Source organism: Octodon degus, unplaced genomic scaffold (genome assembly GCF_000260255.1).
Source record: "Octodon degus isolate 3935 unplaced genomic scaffold, OctDeg1.0 scaffold00076, whole genome shotgun sequence".
Taxonomy (NCBI): domain Eukaryota; kingdom Metazoa; phylum Chordata; class Mammalia; order Rodentia; family Octodontidae; genus Octodon; species Octodon degus.
Window position 1 is genome coordinate 8105109 of NW_004524652.1, and position 14707 is coordinate 8119815.

General features: G+C 41.4%; 1 protein-coding gene across 2 annotated transcripts in view; it reads left to right on the plus strand.

Annotated features, from left to right (window-relative positions):
- Positions 1–14707, plus strand: part of Rad9b (RAD9 checkpoint clamp component B) — a 38907-nt gene that overhangs the window by 17544 nt on the left and 6656 nt on the right. The window contains exons 6-10 of one of the 2 annotated variants that reach the window (XM_004635912.2): positions 2697–2803; positions 10040–10146; positions 10230–10294; positions 10934–11056; positions 12488–12731. In XM_004635912.2, coding sequence (XP_004635969.1) covers positions 2697–2803; positions 10040–10146; positions 10230–10294; positions 10934–11056; positions 12488–12731 — 646 coding nt within the window. The remainder of the gene's footprint in view (positions 1–2696; positions 2804–10039; positions 10147–10229; positions 10295–10933; positions 11057–12487; positions 12732–14707) is intronic. The other variant, XM_023720471.1, reaches the window with a different exon arrangement.

A 14707-nucleotide genomic window follows, 5' to 3' on the forward strand; every position in this document is an offset into this window, starting at 1 on the left:
AATAAACTGCTAAACTAATGTCTAGCATCAGGTTAATGCCAAGACTGCATTCATTCTAAAATTTCATTTTTATCTAGCAACATCTCAATTTCAAAAGGATGGCAGTACTTACAGTGCAACTTTTAAAAAAGAGTCCTAGAAATAGAATTACTGGGCCAACAAAGATACTGACTACTAAATTGCCATGTCACATTCATGTGAGTTTCCATTCCCACCAGAAGTGTAGGAGAATTCTAAGCAGAGGATTAAGTAATCTCAAAATTTTGCCAATCTGTAAGGGCAGCATTATACAATACAGCAACCATTGTCAGAGTTCCTATTGTTTTGTTTGTGAAGTTTTGTATTGTTTCTAGTATTTTTTTACTATTCTGTATTCTCTTTACATAATAAAAAGACTTTTTTTGGACAATCTAGTAGGAAAAAATAGTTTTATGTGACAGCCTCTACTGTTACATTTTCTTTCTTACTAGTAAGTTTCAGAATATATTAACAATTTGTGTTTTTCTTACTTTTTGAATTGCCCATTCATGTTTTATTCCTTCCTTCCTTGCTTGCTTGCTTGCTTGCTTTCATACCAGGGATCAAGCTCAGGCCTTTGCTGTTGCCAGGCAAGCACTTGTACTGCTGAGCTATACCCTCAGATCCTTTTTTCTATTTTTTTGAGACAAGCCCTTTCCATGTAGCTCAGTCTGCTCTTGAACACACAGTAATCCTTTTGCTTCAGCCTTCCGAGTGCTGGGATCATAGGAATGCACCACCACTACCAACTATCAGTATTTTTGGGGGGTTGGGGACAGGCATGAAGTTATTTGGCATCCTACAGGCTGAGAGTAAGCTTTATGATAGAGCATTTGCCTAGCATGCGAGAGACCTGGGTTCAACTTCCAGCATCAAGGAAAAAATTATTTGGCCTCTTGTGTAACACTTTCCCTCTAACAACAGAAAAGTTTTCTTGTGAATTTTCTAGGTGTTCATAACATTCTGACATTAATAAACTGCTAAACTAATGTCTAGCATCAGGTTAATGCCAAGACTGCATTCATTCTAAAATTTCATTTTTATCTAGCAACATCTCAATTTCAAAGGATGACAGTACTTACAGTGCAACTTTTAAAAAAGACAACTAAAAACAGATGAAGAATTTTAGTAGACATTTCCCCAAAGAAGATACACAATAGGCCAATTAGCATGTGGAAAGCTGCTCCGTGTCACTGGTCATTAGGGAAATGCAACTCCAACAACTTTAAACCTGTGGTATGTGAGTTACGCCTCCACAAAGCTGTTAGTAAAGGAAGCCTGCCCAAGGTGATGGCACACACCTGTGACACCAGCACTGAGGAGCAGGAAGTTGAGGCAGGAGGTTCACCGCAAGTTCAAGGCCAGCCTCAGGGACATAGGCCCTATCTCAAAAAATGAAAGAAAAAAGGAAGTCCAGAATAGATGCCACGTGTGACATCAAGAGAGTCTTAAAAGTAACATCTAGGAAAGTAACAAAAGAAGAAACCTAGGCAACAGACTGTAAACCTCTGCCCTAAGGGCCAGGGAGATGGCTCAGTGGATTAAGTGCTTCTGTGGGAAGCGCAAGGGCCTGAGTTCAATCCCTGGTTCTGCAAAAAAAAGTAAAAAAATGTAAACGCCTGACCTTATGACTCCAGCATAGTGTAGCTCGGCTGTATTTAAGCAGCTTCATTTTCCATTGTCTTCCTTTACAGTATCATCTTGGGCCAATTTAAAAAAAAATTTAAATACAGTGGACATGTAAAAAACATACAAAATATTTGATTGTGATGTTTTGTTCAAACTGCAGCTTTCACATGTTTTACTAAGGTTGTATTTTGCTATTCTCTTGGCCTTCAAATGAAACTACAATTTAAAGATACACCAGAAATATAGTGCCTTTTTTGTGGGTGGCAGCAAGCGAGAAGGGAGCGCCATGAAGGAAGGTCTCGGGCACACTCTGGGAATACAAGGTGGTGGAGTGCTGCCTACCCACCCGAGTCCTGCATACGGATTTTCGCATCCAACCGTGTCGCCAAGTCCCGTTTGTGGTACTTCATGTCCCAGCTGAAGAAGGTGAAGAAATCTTCAGGGGAGATCGTCTACTGTGGGCAGGTGTTTGAGAAGTCTCCGCTGCGGATGAAGAACTTTGGCATCTGGCTGTGCTGTGACTCCCGCAGTGGCACCTGCAACATGTACCGGGAGCACCAGGACCTGACCACAGTAGGCTACCCAGTGCTACCGGGACCTGGGCTCCAGCACCGAGCCCGCACCCACTCCATCCAGATCTCGAAGGTGGATGAGATCACAGCCAGCAGGTGCCGCCGGCCCGCTGGCAAGTGGTTCCATGACTCCAAGATCAAATTCTCACTGCCCCACCGGGTCCTTTGTCGTCAGCACCAGCCCCGCTTCACCACCTGGAGCCCCAACACCTTCTTCTAGAGGCAGTGCCAATAAACCTGGCACAGCTCCGCAAAAAAAAAAGAAAGAAAGAAAGAAAGAAAGAAAGAAAGAAAGAAAGAAAGAAAAAGAAATATAGCAATTTGTATGTAAGAAAGAAGATAGGACTTTTGGGTAAAATTTTCTAAACTCAGGCCAATTATCCTGTTTGTATCCAGATTCAAGATCTGAGTCCTCTTAAGAAGGTTATGTTTGTTTGTCTTTCAAATGGTATTAAGGCTTTTCATTATATTTTATAGATTACTGGCTGAGACAATGGTTCTCTTTCCATCGAATCAGGAGGAAGTTACTCTTTCTGTTTCTCCCCTGAATTTGTGCCTCAAGAGCTCTCGTGGGGGATCAAAGGGTAAGAACAAGACCAGCTGTGGAGGTTTGAGGGTGTTTGCTTCCTAGATGTCTTCGTTCCCAGCTATGAAGTATGTTAACAGCATAATGTTTATTATTGTCTTAAAAGCAGTGATATGTGGAAAGTTAAACTTTTTATTGTTGTGTTATCCAATAAGAGATCTAAGAAATTGAACATTACTAGTAATTGAGATATTTCTTGCCTGGCAAGTGCAAGGGTCTGAGTTCTATCCCCGGTTCCACAAAAAAAAAAAAAAAAAGAAATTGACTTTGAAATTCAGATTACCTCAAAGTTAAGAGAATTTTTACTGAGGAAAGTATATTTTCTTTTTTTGCGGAACAAGGGATTGAACTCAGGCCCTTGCACTTGCCAGGCAAGCACTTATTCTACTGTTCCATCTCCCTGGAAGGAAAGTGTATTTTCATTTTAGTTCCCCCCCCCCCAGGGTGGAGGGGGGAGGGCATGTACTGAAGATTGAACTCAAGACCTTGCACTTGCCAGGCGGGAACTTATCTCCCCAGCCCTTTTTTCTATTTCTCACCTACCATCTTTTCTGCTTTGCATAAAGAAAAACTATGAGGTCAGCAATCAAATTGAGTTGATCTTTGACTACATAGGAAGAAAAAGTAACTTTGAATTAGAAATGAGTCTTGCATTTGCTTGGGTTGATCTCAAATTCATGGGCTCCACCGATCTCCCTGCTCGTACTACAGTTGCACACCACCATGCCCAACTTGGAGTACATTTTTAGCATCAGAAAAAATTGCTAGGAGCCCAGTGCGGTAGCCCATGCCTATAATCTCAGAACTCTGGGAAGCTGAGGCAGGAAGATGTAAATTTGAACCCAGCCTGGGCAATTTAGCAAGTATTTTTGAGACAGGGTCTCACTATCCAGTTCAGGCTGGCCTCAGGCTCACAGTGATTCTCCTGCAGCCACCACCACACCCAGACATTTCGGCAGTTTAGCAAGAGCCTGTCTCAAAAAGCTTTTTAAAGGCTTGTGAATAGCTTAGTGTATAGATCTTGCGTTCAATCCCCAGTGCCACAAAACAAAACAATCTTGTTCTTTTTGGTACAACAAGCTGTTTAAAACTTTTGCTCTTGGCTAATTTGCCTTTATGAAGTTTTTTTTTTTAAATATATTCTGCTGTTTATTTATTTTTAGCATTTATTTATTGTGTGTGTGTGGCCAGCTCAGCCCACCAGGGGGCGGGACTGGCTGGCATGTGGTGCTGGGGGATTGAACCGCGGTCCCTGTGCTCTGCTAAGATTGTTCTAAGTAGGTGCTTTAGACCACTGAGCCATCTCTCCAGCCCCTAATTTGCCTTTAGTAGCAAGAGTTAAAAGAGAGAATGTAAAGGAAAGAACTCTATGATTTTAAAATGAAAAGCCAGTAGAACTAAGGCTTACGTTGGGTCAGGTGACTTTTGTAGCATTTAGTGTATGCGAAGATCTAGTTTAAGTCATTTGCGTTATGAATTTACATGATCTTCGTAACAGCTCTGTGGCGCAGGGACTGTTGTTGACTATGCAGGCACTGAAGCACAGATAGCTTGTGCGACTTGCTGGTGTCACACAGGCCGTAAGTGCTGGCTCAGGGTCTGCACACAGATAGTTGGTCCTGTAGGTGCAAGCTCCTAAAGCTGTGTTTTCATTGCCTCCCTCGAGTCTCATGCGGCGTCCTGTCTTGGCACTCAGCAGTACATGATCCGGAAAATACATGCTCAGCTAGGGAGAGGGTCTGTTTTGTGTTTCATTGTGTCATCTCTGCATACGGATGTTCATTTAGTAACCAGTCAACACCATCCCTTGTGAGTAGCTGTCTAATGAGTAGTTATGGTTTTGTTGCCTGGGATCCAACTGTTTAATCTTATTATAGAATTTGCTCTATGCTCGCACACTGGGCGTGAAGTGAGCTGTCCTGTTTGAGATGAATGTGCACTAAAAGTACTGCTGGGACATTTGAAGAATATGTATCTCTTAACTTCTGTTTTTACTGTGTATGTATAATTCATATCCATGGAAGAAAATGCAAAATATTTTTAAAAGCATCAATAAAAAGTTCATCTGAAATCCTAGTACCTAGAGATAAGTACTTTAATAATTTGGTGTATTGTCTCCTACACTTCAGATCAAACAGCAGGAGATTGGCTGAGTGAAGGGAATATTCTCTTTAAAATAAGAAAAAAAAAAGAAAGAAAGAAAAGGCAATGTTATTTGTATATGTGTAAATGCATTCCCCTCTGTCTGTGGGGATACATCATGGATGTTTATTGGAGTAGTTTTTTATGGGCTGGGGAGATACCTCAGTGGCACAGTGCTGCCTGGCAAGCATAAGGTCCTGAGTTCAATCCCTGGTACCAAAAAAAAAAAAAAAGAAATGGAGTAGTTTTATACTGAAAATCTCAAAATACCCACCTCCACATAGATAATTATAAAAGTATACTTATTGATATAGAAAATATTTAGGCTATATTATTGAATATATAATAAATTTTAAACATATACTTTATAAACATAAGATGATACATTAGGAACCAAAATTCAACACTTCTTTAAGGAAACCATCAGCCATGACCAAGTGGTATTTAATCCAAAATGCTAAGTTGGCTCAATACTATACTGTCTATATACAATGCTACATTAACAGTTCTAAGAAAAAAATGGATATGGCTATCTCCATAGTTGCCTTAAACAAGACGAAGAGCCTAGCACGTATTCTTCTGATGCACCCAGGACCAGCAAGACACTTTCCTGGCACAGTGAAAGTGTGCATCTTACTGAATGAGAGTGTGTCAGCATCACTTCCGACAATGATAAGAACTAAGTATGATGTCCCTGCTGGGACCAAATCCCCAACACCCACAACTTAAAGGAGCGGAGACCTATTCTGGCTCACAGCTGGGGATGGAAGGCCTCGCAGGGCCACCTCCAGCCAGGGCGCCCTCCCAGCGGCGCATTCAGTGGGAGCTCCTCAGTGGGTGTATTTGTTGCTGAGCACAGTACCCCCATGAGCTACTCACCTTTCCAACACAGGAGGCTTTCGGGGGACATTTTACATCGAAATTATAACATAAGGATGCCTCATCTATCTCCACTTCCATTTAGTATTATACTAGTTATTAACTGATGCTATTGGATGAGTCAGAGTCACTAAGGAAAAAGTGGCGGTATCCCGAGCTGCAGATGATGCAGTTGTACACCTAACAGATTAATGATAAAATTGAATCAGTAATCCAGACGCAATAGGATATAGCACAAATATGAAAAAATCAAATGGTTCTCATGTACATGAACAGTATTCAAAGGACGTAGTACTAGGGAACCAATTTATAATAGCAACAAAGAAGAATATATACATTGCGATACATATTCAATTTAATGAAACTCTGTCCACAGTATAAGGAAATATTATGGCTCATTAATGGCCAGATCAAACAGACACAGATGTGAGAATGAGACTTTTTTTTATTGTGCTGTAGACTGAACAGGGCCTTGTGTATGCTAAGCAGGTGCTCTGCCACTGAGCTACACTACTAACTTGAGAACGAGACTTAAAATAGAAATTTGCTTAGCTGAAGGGTTTGATTTCTAAAACACATGTCATTTACGATCCTGGTGTTGTAAGATTATGTTAAAGTTACTTTAACATATATTCATAAATGAATGATATTTAAGTTATTAAACATGGACATGAAAAAGAAAATAGTACATGTGAATCAAAATTGTACTTTTATGCCTTTCCCATTAGAAACTGTAAAATTCATCTCAGACCAACTTAAGCAAAAACTGGTATTTCACATGTATAGTCTGGTTTATATGAAATGCACTTTAAGGCAGGGTCTCTGTTATTAAGGAGTTCAAAAGGAAGGTAAGAAGCTTTGACTGAATCTCTCTTTTGAACAAAGGTATACTTAAAAATAGTATACAGATATTGTGGGGAGGAGAAGAGTGAGGCGAGAGGAAATGGAATGGGTTTGGGAGACAACATTTTTTTATTTTAAATTCATTGTATTTATTTATTTAGTATTTTAGGAAATGTTCTACAGTGTTCAGGGTCTCACTACTAGATCGGACTTGTAGTGATCTGCCTGTTTATAGCCTCCCAAGTGCTGGGATTACAGGCGCGCACCGCCACACCCAGTCTCAATCCTGGTCTCAGGGTGCCCGGGGGCAGGGCCAGCACAGCAGGCCTGGGGATCGAACCCCAGCCCCTGTGCCTGCTTGCAGGTGCTTTAATCCGCTGAGCTATTTGGCCGGCCCTTAAATTCATTTTATTTTTAAAAACAACTTTATTGAGATATAACTCACATACCATACAATTGAAAGTATACAATTAATTTTTTAGTATATGTAGACTTGTGCAGCCACCACCCACTTTAGAATATTTAAGCTTAGAATCTTTTAGAGTAGTCACCTCCCCCAAGAAACCCCAAGCCCACTAGCAGTCACTTCCCATTTTGTCCCCATCTCAGCCCTTGGTGACTACTAGTCCACTTTCTGCCTCTGTGACTTGTCTAGTCTAGGATACTTCATATATATGAAACCATCCAGCAAATGGCCTTTTATATCTATCTTCTTTCACTTAAATACAGGTCTTTTTGTTTTGCTTTTTTTGGGGGGAAGGGAATCAAAGTCAGGACTGTGGCTTGCCATGCAGGCGCTGTGCTGCTGAGCTATATCTCCAGCCCTTCACTTCTTTTTATTGCTGAATAATATTCCTTTGAATGGATATGCCAGATTTTATTGATTCATCCACCATTTGATAGGCATTTTGACTCTCACTTTAGTCTTTTTTCTTTTTTTTTTTTCACTTTAGTCTTAGTAGTAATGCTGCTATGAACAGTCACATATGAGCTTTTTGTGGACATATTTTTATTTATCTTGGCCATATACTTAGGAGTGCAATTGCTAAGTCTTGCAGTAACATCGTACTTAGCACTTTGAAAATATGCCAGCCTGTTTTCAGTGGTGGGGCACTGTTTTTGGTTTTCCTGTAGTGGAGACTGAACTCAGCAGGTTGCATGTAGGCAAGCACTTAGCCCTTGAGCTACTCCACTGCCCTTTTCAGTTTTTGAGACGGAATCACGCCAGGTTTCTCAGGCTGAGCGTTTGATCCTCCTGCTTCATCTCCTCGTGTGGCTGTGACTATGAATGCATGCCATCAGGCCAGCTCTGTCTCCTTTCCCTTTCCACTGCCAGTGTGTGGGGGTTCCGATTCTCTGCGTCCTTCACAGTACGTGCCATTGTCTGCCCTTGGCGTGCAGCCAGCCTAGTGGTGTGAAGTAGCGTCTCATTGTGGGTTTCATTTGCATTTTCCTAAGGACTAAGGATGCTGAGCATCTTTTTATGTGCTCATTGGTTATTTCTCTGGAGAAATGTCTGTTCAAATCTCTTTCCTTTTTTTCACTTGGATTGTTTTTTGTTTATTCAATGTACATATGATTTGCAAACATTTCCTCCAATTCTATTGGTTATGTTTTTTTTTTTTTTCTCCTCCCTTCTCTTTTTCCTTACTTTTTTCATGGTGCTGATAATTGACTACAGGGCCTCACATATATTAGGTAAGCACTGTACCACTAAGCTATATCCCCAGTCCTTTTTTTTTTCTCGAGACAGGGTCTTGCTGTGCAGTTCAGGCTGGGCTTGAGCTCACTTTGTAGCCTCTTGAACTTGCAATGATCCTCCAACCTCATCCTCCTGAGTGCTGGGATTATAGGTGTGCACCACCGCGCTCGGTCTGGTATGCAGAAAGTAGATGAGTGACTGCCAGCTGTGGGGCAGAGGGGTCTGGGGAGCAAACCTGAATGTTTGCAGGCATGGGGTTTCTTTCTGAGGCAATGAAAATATGTAGGAGCTAGAGGTGATGGCTGCACCCTCTTGTGAATATAGTAAAAACCACCTAAATGTATACTTACCATGGTGAGTGTTGGGTAAATGAAGTATATCTCAACTTAAAACTTTTAAATTCACTTTTTAATCTAGGTTTTACAATTTGGTGTAATACATTTTACTTTATCTCTTACTCTGTTTTTCATTAACTTTGGGTGGGGGTTAATTTTTGAAGCTTTTTTTGGAAACAAAATTGAAAGTAGTAAAATATAATATCTTTGTTACATGTAAACTATATTTACAGTAGTTCCCTTTAGAATAAACCAGGTTTTATGATATTCTGTTTATTAATTGCTTCTAACAAGCTACCTCAAGACAGTGCGTACAACAGTGATCTATCACGTCTCAGGTTCTCTCTGGGGCTGATGAGACCTAGCCCGGCGGTTCCCCCACGGGGTCTCATGCGCAGATGTGGGTAGTGGCAAGGCAGGAATCACCTGAGAGGTGATGAGGCCGTCCACACGTGGATTACGGTTGATGCAGGGAGCTCAGCTGGGCTGTCACCCACAGTGCCTGCCCACAGATGCCCTGAGCCTCCTGTGGTGTGGTGCTGGGTTACAAGAGGGGGGCACTGTAGGTGACAGGAGTGGGGACTGCCAGTCTCTTCAAGTTTGTCAGAAACGGGCTGAGATCATTTTGCAGTGACAAACAGAAGCACAAAACAACACCCAGGATTTGGAGGCAGATTCATTTTTTTGTTGGCGGGTCCTGATTGGGCTCATTCTCAGAGTATCAGGCCCTGCTCTCTGGTGGTCTCGGGCGCACATGGGATAAGCAAGCAGGAAGTACAGAGGCAGAACGGCTTGTCAGCTGGGGACTTTTTTTTTTGCGGAACCAGGGATTGAACTCAGGCCCTTGCACTTGCCAGGCAAGTGCTTATTCTACTGAGCCATCTCCCCAGCCCCTGGGGACTGGTTCTTACAGTATGCATCATAGTGACCAGTTTGCATGGAACAAAAGGAACCGGAGCTGTAGCTAGGAATCCTGGGCTACTGACAGTAAAGGATACTGCTGCGGGAGGTTGGGGGCCTTCTTTTGCTCCAACTTTGCCAGGCCCTGTTGGCCAGCCCACCCAGACTCAAGGGGAGGGAGGGGACATAGATCCAGGCCCAGACCCTGGCTCTCAGCTGAGGACTCTGAGAGAACTTGTGCTTTTTTTTTTTTTTTCAGTATTGGGGATTGAACTCAGACCCTGCACTTGCCAGGCAAGCACTTATTCTACTGAGCTATCTTCCCCTGCCTGACTTGTGCTATTTTTAACCTGTTTATTATTATGTTTTTGCATTAAAATTTTTTAAAAAGTCTTTGTAACTTTATTTTTCATTTTCCTATAACATTGAACAGATATGACCAATTCCGTGTACAGTGAGATGTTTATTGGCCCAGATGAGTTTGACTTCTTTCAGGTTGGGTTGGATACTGAAATAACATTTTGCTCCAAAGAGTTGAAGGTAAACACATCCTGGCGTTAAATGCAAATTTCTACCAGTAGTTCTTAATCAAGACTTAAAATTTTCTTCTCTTCTTCCTGCAGGGGGTGCTGATATTTTCAGAAGCTACACATGCTCCTGTGTCCATTCATTTTAATTTTCCTGGGAAGTAGGTCCTTGACAGCTGTTCTGCTTGCTTGCTTGCTTGCTTGCTTTCTGACAATAAAATTCTGAATTGTAGTGAAATTAACTCACACATCTCAGGAATTCCTTGACTTTACTAGCAACATTTATCAAACTAAATTTTGGAAAGATGCTATGAAATGATATTTTTAAATTGGTAACTTGATGGAGAAAGATGTATTCTTTGGCAGAATGAAACATTTATAAATTTGATATGCTGCTGAATAAATTACCTAATTAAAAAATTATATGTGGCTTAAGAAAGTTAAATCTCTATAAAACTATGATACTCTGTATGTGCTAGCACTAAAATTTTACTTACTCTTTTTTTTGGTGGAACCGGGGATTGAACTCAGGCCCTTGCGCTTGCCAGGGAAGTGCATATTCCACTGAGCCATCTCCCCGGCCTTAAAATTTTAAATTGAATCTGATGATTTCTAAAGGCCATTTTAACTCTCAGCAGTGTGTTAATTTAAGACAACACAAAAAGACATTTACTAATACTGTTCCTTTTTACTCCGTAATTATGTATCATCTTCTTTTTTTTTTCATTTATAATTCAGGTTTATGTATCATTTTCTAATGTGTCCCTAGTGTCATTTTTGCTCTCACTTTGCCTTCTTAGGCCCGTGGCTGTGAGTATTGTTGATATGCTACTGGAAGCCAACTTCATCTTATCTACGCTGGGTGATGACCCAAGCGGGGCATGTTCCCCACAAGCACTGTGTCTTTTCTCAGCAGGAAAAAAGTAAGGCATCTTTTAACTTGTTATTGGTTAAGAAAGCCACTGCCACTTTTCTGTGAAGCATTCCAGTGGCCTTCACTTAGGATAAAATTGGAATGAGACATTGTATCAGACATTTTGACTGAAACTGAGTTTTTCAGGCCAAATTATCACATAAAAATCCTCACTCGTCTTGTATAAGATGTCTGCTCCATTTCTTCTAGCCAGAATCTAACAGGACAATCTAGTTTATCTTTGTTATTACTCAAAACCCATTTTCACTTTTCAGTTGTTTCTTAAGAGTGCTAGAGTTTTGTTTTGTTTTGTTTTTTTAAACATTCCCCACTTTATTTTTTTTTACATTTATTTATTTATTTGTGTGTGTGGCCAGCTCAGCCCACCAGGGGGCGGGGCTGGCATGTGGTGCTGGGGGATTGAACCGCGGTCCCTGTGCTTTGTTTAGCTTAGCTTATTCTAAGTAGGTGCTTTAGACCACTGAGCCATCTCACCAGCCCAAGAGTGCTAGAGTTTTAAGTTTCACAGGAAAGTCTGTGTTCCTTACCTAGGACTCCTTCTTAGATGTAGGACAGCCAATCATTTTCTTACTTTTTTAAATAAAATTTTTTGGGAAAGGTATGTTTTATTGTAAAGTAACACAGAATTGCTATGAGAAATCTGGAAAATATAGAAAAGCACAAGAAAGAAAATAAAACTCATTCATAATTGCATCACCCAGAGATAGCTGCTATCAACATTTTAACTCACTATATTTCTTTTAATTTTACATATAATTAGATTTAGAAAAAAGATTTGGGCTGGGTGTGGTGGTACATCCCCATAGTCCCAGTTATTCTGGAGGCTGAGGTAGGAGGAGGCTAAATTTGAGGCCTTGGACCACTTAATGAGACCTCGTCTGAAAATGAAGTAAATAAAATAAAAGGTGTGCAGGCGTAGTTCAGTTGCAGAGCCCTTGCTCAGCGTGCCCAAGACCCTGGGTACTGTCGTTAGTATCACAAAAAAGTAAAAATCTAAAAAGCCAAGATTGGGATCCTATGTCAATTTGTGTCTTGGTTTTCCCATAAAATAGATTGTGAGCCTGTTCAGTACCGCTGATTTTGATTTAAAAGAAAAAGTTTTCATGGCCCCATAAAATTTTATCATACAGCTGTCCAGTGATTTGTTTAGTGATTTCTCCTCATCTGATCCTATCCCTGTATTATGTACATGATGTGTGTTGCATGTGCACTAAACTACTTTTCTGAAAGATCTTTTTTGCCAAGGGAATATTTAAATGACCATAGACATAAATCTGAACTTTCAACAATTCATTCAGTGTTATTTCAATATACTCCCTAAATCAGTACTCTTATAACTGTCATTCCATGTTGTTCATATATATATGAAATAAATTTCAAAGTAAAGAGTGTGTTCATTTAATGCCCATTAATATTTCAGGTCAGATGGGCGACAGTCAGATTCACAGGCTGGCAGAAGGGGAGCACCCCAGGCCCCAGAGTCTATATCGAGAAAAGCAGTCCCCAAAAGGCTTTGTCCTCGGGATACTCCCACAAAGGACTTGGTGGTGGAAGACCATGGCCAGCTCCAGCCAAAGAAGGCCAACCTGGATGACATCTGCAAGGTGTGCAAAAGCCGTGTGGGTGACACAGACAAAGAGCCGAACTCTTTTTCTCTTGGGAAGGTAAGAGAAAGATGTCCAGATATGGTCGCAGCGCCCTATGCCATCCTATGGCCCCAGCCTCAGGCTTGCTGAGCACCTGCTCTGACACTGAACTGTACCCCAGCCCCTTTCTTAATTTTTGCTAAGGGAGGTAAGGCTAGTCTCAGAGGGACAAGTCTGATTTATAGAATATCACTTCAAAATGGAGAGATTTGGATCACTTGTCTCAAGAATGAAGCATGACTGTTACATGAGGACTATCTCAGAATATATCTAGTATGCTAAGATCTCATAAATAATTCTCTTGATCACACACACAATGCACTTACTTTATCATGGGCACGAGAAATTTTTTCTGGCTCTTTCAGGTCCCTGAAATTCCCTAAGGTAGCTCATGTCCTCACTAGGGAAAGTGACCCTTAAAATTGTAAGTTTGGTGAACACCAATGCGGATCTCTTTACTTAGAATGTTCTATTACAGCATTAAGTTCTAAAAAGGTGGCTCTGTTTCTCAAGGATATTATTTGCCTCACTGTGGCAAAATCCTGTTAAACTGAAATTCTGTCCTGGAGGGTGTTGACAGCCCTTGCCTTGTCCCTGCAAAGGGCCTTGGCCAGCCTCCCCACCCCTCCAGTCTGCTTCTCTCTCATGGCTGAGGAGAGAGGGGCCAAACCTGAGACCTGCAGCTGTGGCCACATGTGTGTCTGAAGAGCTGACCTCCCTGGATTCAAACTTCTCTCTTGTCACCTCTTAGCCTTTAGCTGGATGAGTCACTGACATTTGTCTCAGTGTCCTTATCAGTAATACTTCATAGTAGACTTGCTGTGAAAATTAATGAAATTAATTTGGCTGACACACGGCCAGTGCTCCGGAAATGTTCTTCTGTTATGTTACTCTACTGCTTTCTTTGCACCTCTGCTTTTCTGGTAGGACTGAGCCAGAACTCCTTGACAGGGCCTTTCCCCAGAGTATTGAATCCAGTTTCCACCTGCCTGCCTTGTCAGGACTGCCAGGAATGGCAGATGGGTTTGAAGGAGCTGCCCCAGTGGCTTGCTTGGATAACCAATGGGAGGACGGGAAGGCAGCTGCCTAAAGCAGTCTCCGCCTAAGGAGCAGGCTCTGCCCGGTGCACCGAGACCACATCCCAGCCTGACCAAAGTCGTGGCCAACACAGTGCTAGTTACTTCACAATGCAGCCACTCCATTTGTTCACTTTTTTGTTATCCTTTTATTTAAAAATAATAGTAGACTTCCACTGGGCATTGTAGCCTTAAGCCCATACCCCACAGCAGTAGCAGAGCTTTGCCAGGCCAAGCACTCCCCGACACAGCATGGAGTTGGACTTCAGCAAAGGTTTTCCCAAACTGGTAGTTGAGAAATAGTAGTGCTTTAGTATGGTTTTCATTAGCATTTCTCTGAATTGTGAGACTGAGGATTTTATTTTTTATGTGTTTAAATCCCATTCTATGATTTTTGTGAATTGTTTATTCACATCTTTCCTTTTTTTTTTTTTTGGGATGGGTGGACAGCAGGACTTGAAGTCTGGACCTTGTGCTTACCAGGCAAGCACTGTGCCACTGAGCTATGCTGTTTATTTCTTTAAATTAGTGTATATATTTATCACTATTAGTCACTTATCTGTGATATATATGCTACATATCTTTTTCCTACTTTGTCAGTTGTGTTTTAAAGTTTGCCAGCCAATATTTTTTCATTTTATGTAGTCAAACTTATAAATTTAAAAATTGAGTCAAGCATGGTGACACAAGCCTGTAATCCCAGCACTCGGGAGGCTGAGGCAGAGCGATCACTGTGAGTTGAGGGGCAAAATGGGCTACAAGTGAGCTCAGACCCAGCCTGAATTACATAGTGAGACCCTGTCTTAAAAAACAAAAACAAGGGGCTGGAGAGATGGCTCAGTGGTCTAAAGCACCTACTTAGAACAAGCTTAGCAAAGCATCAGGGACCGCGGTTCAATCCCCCAGCACCACATGCCA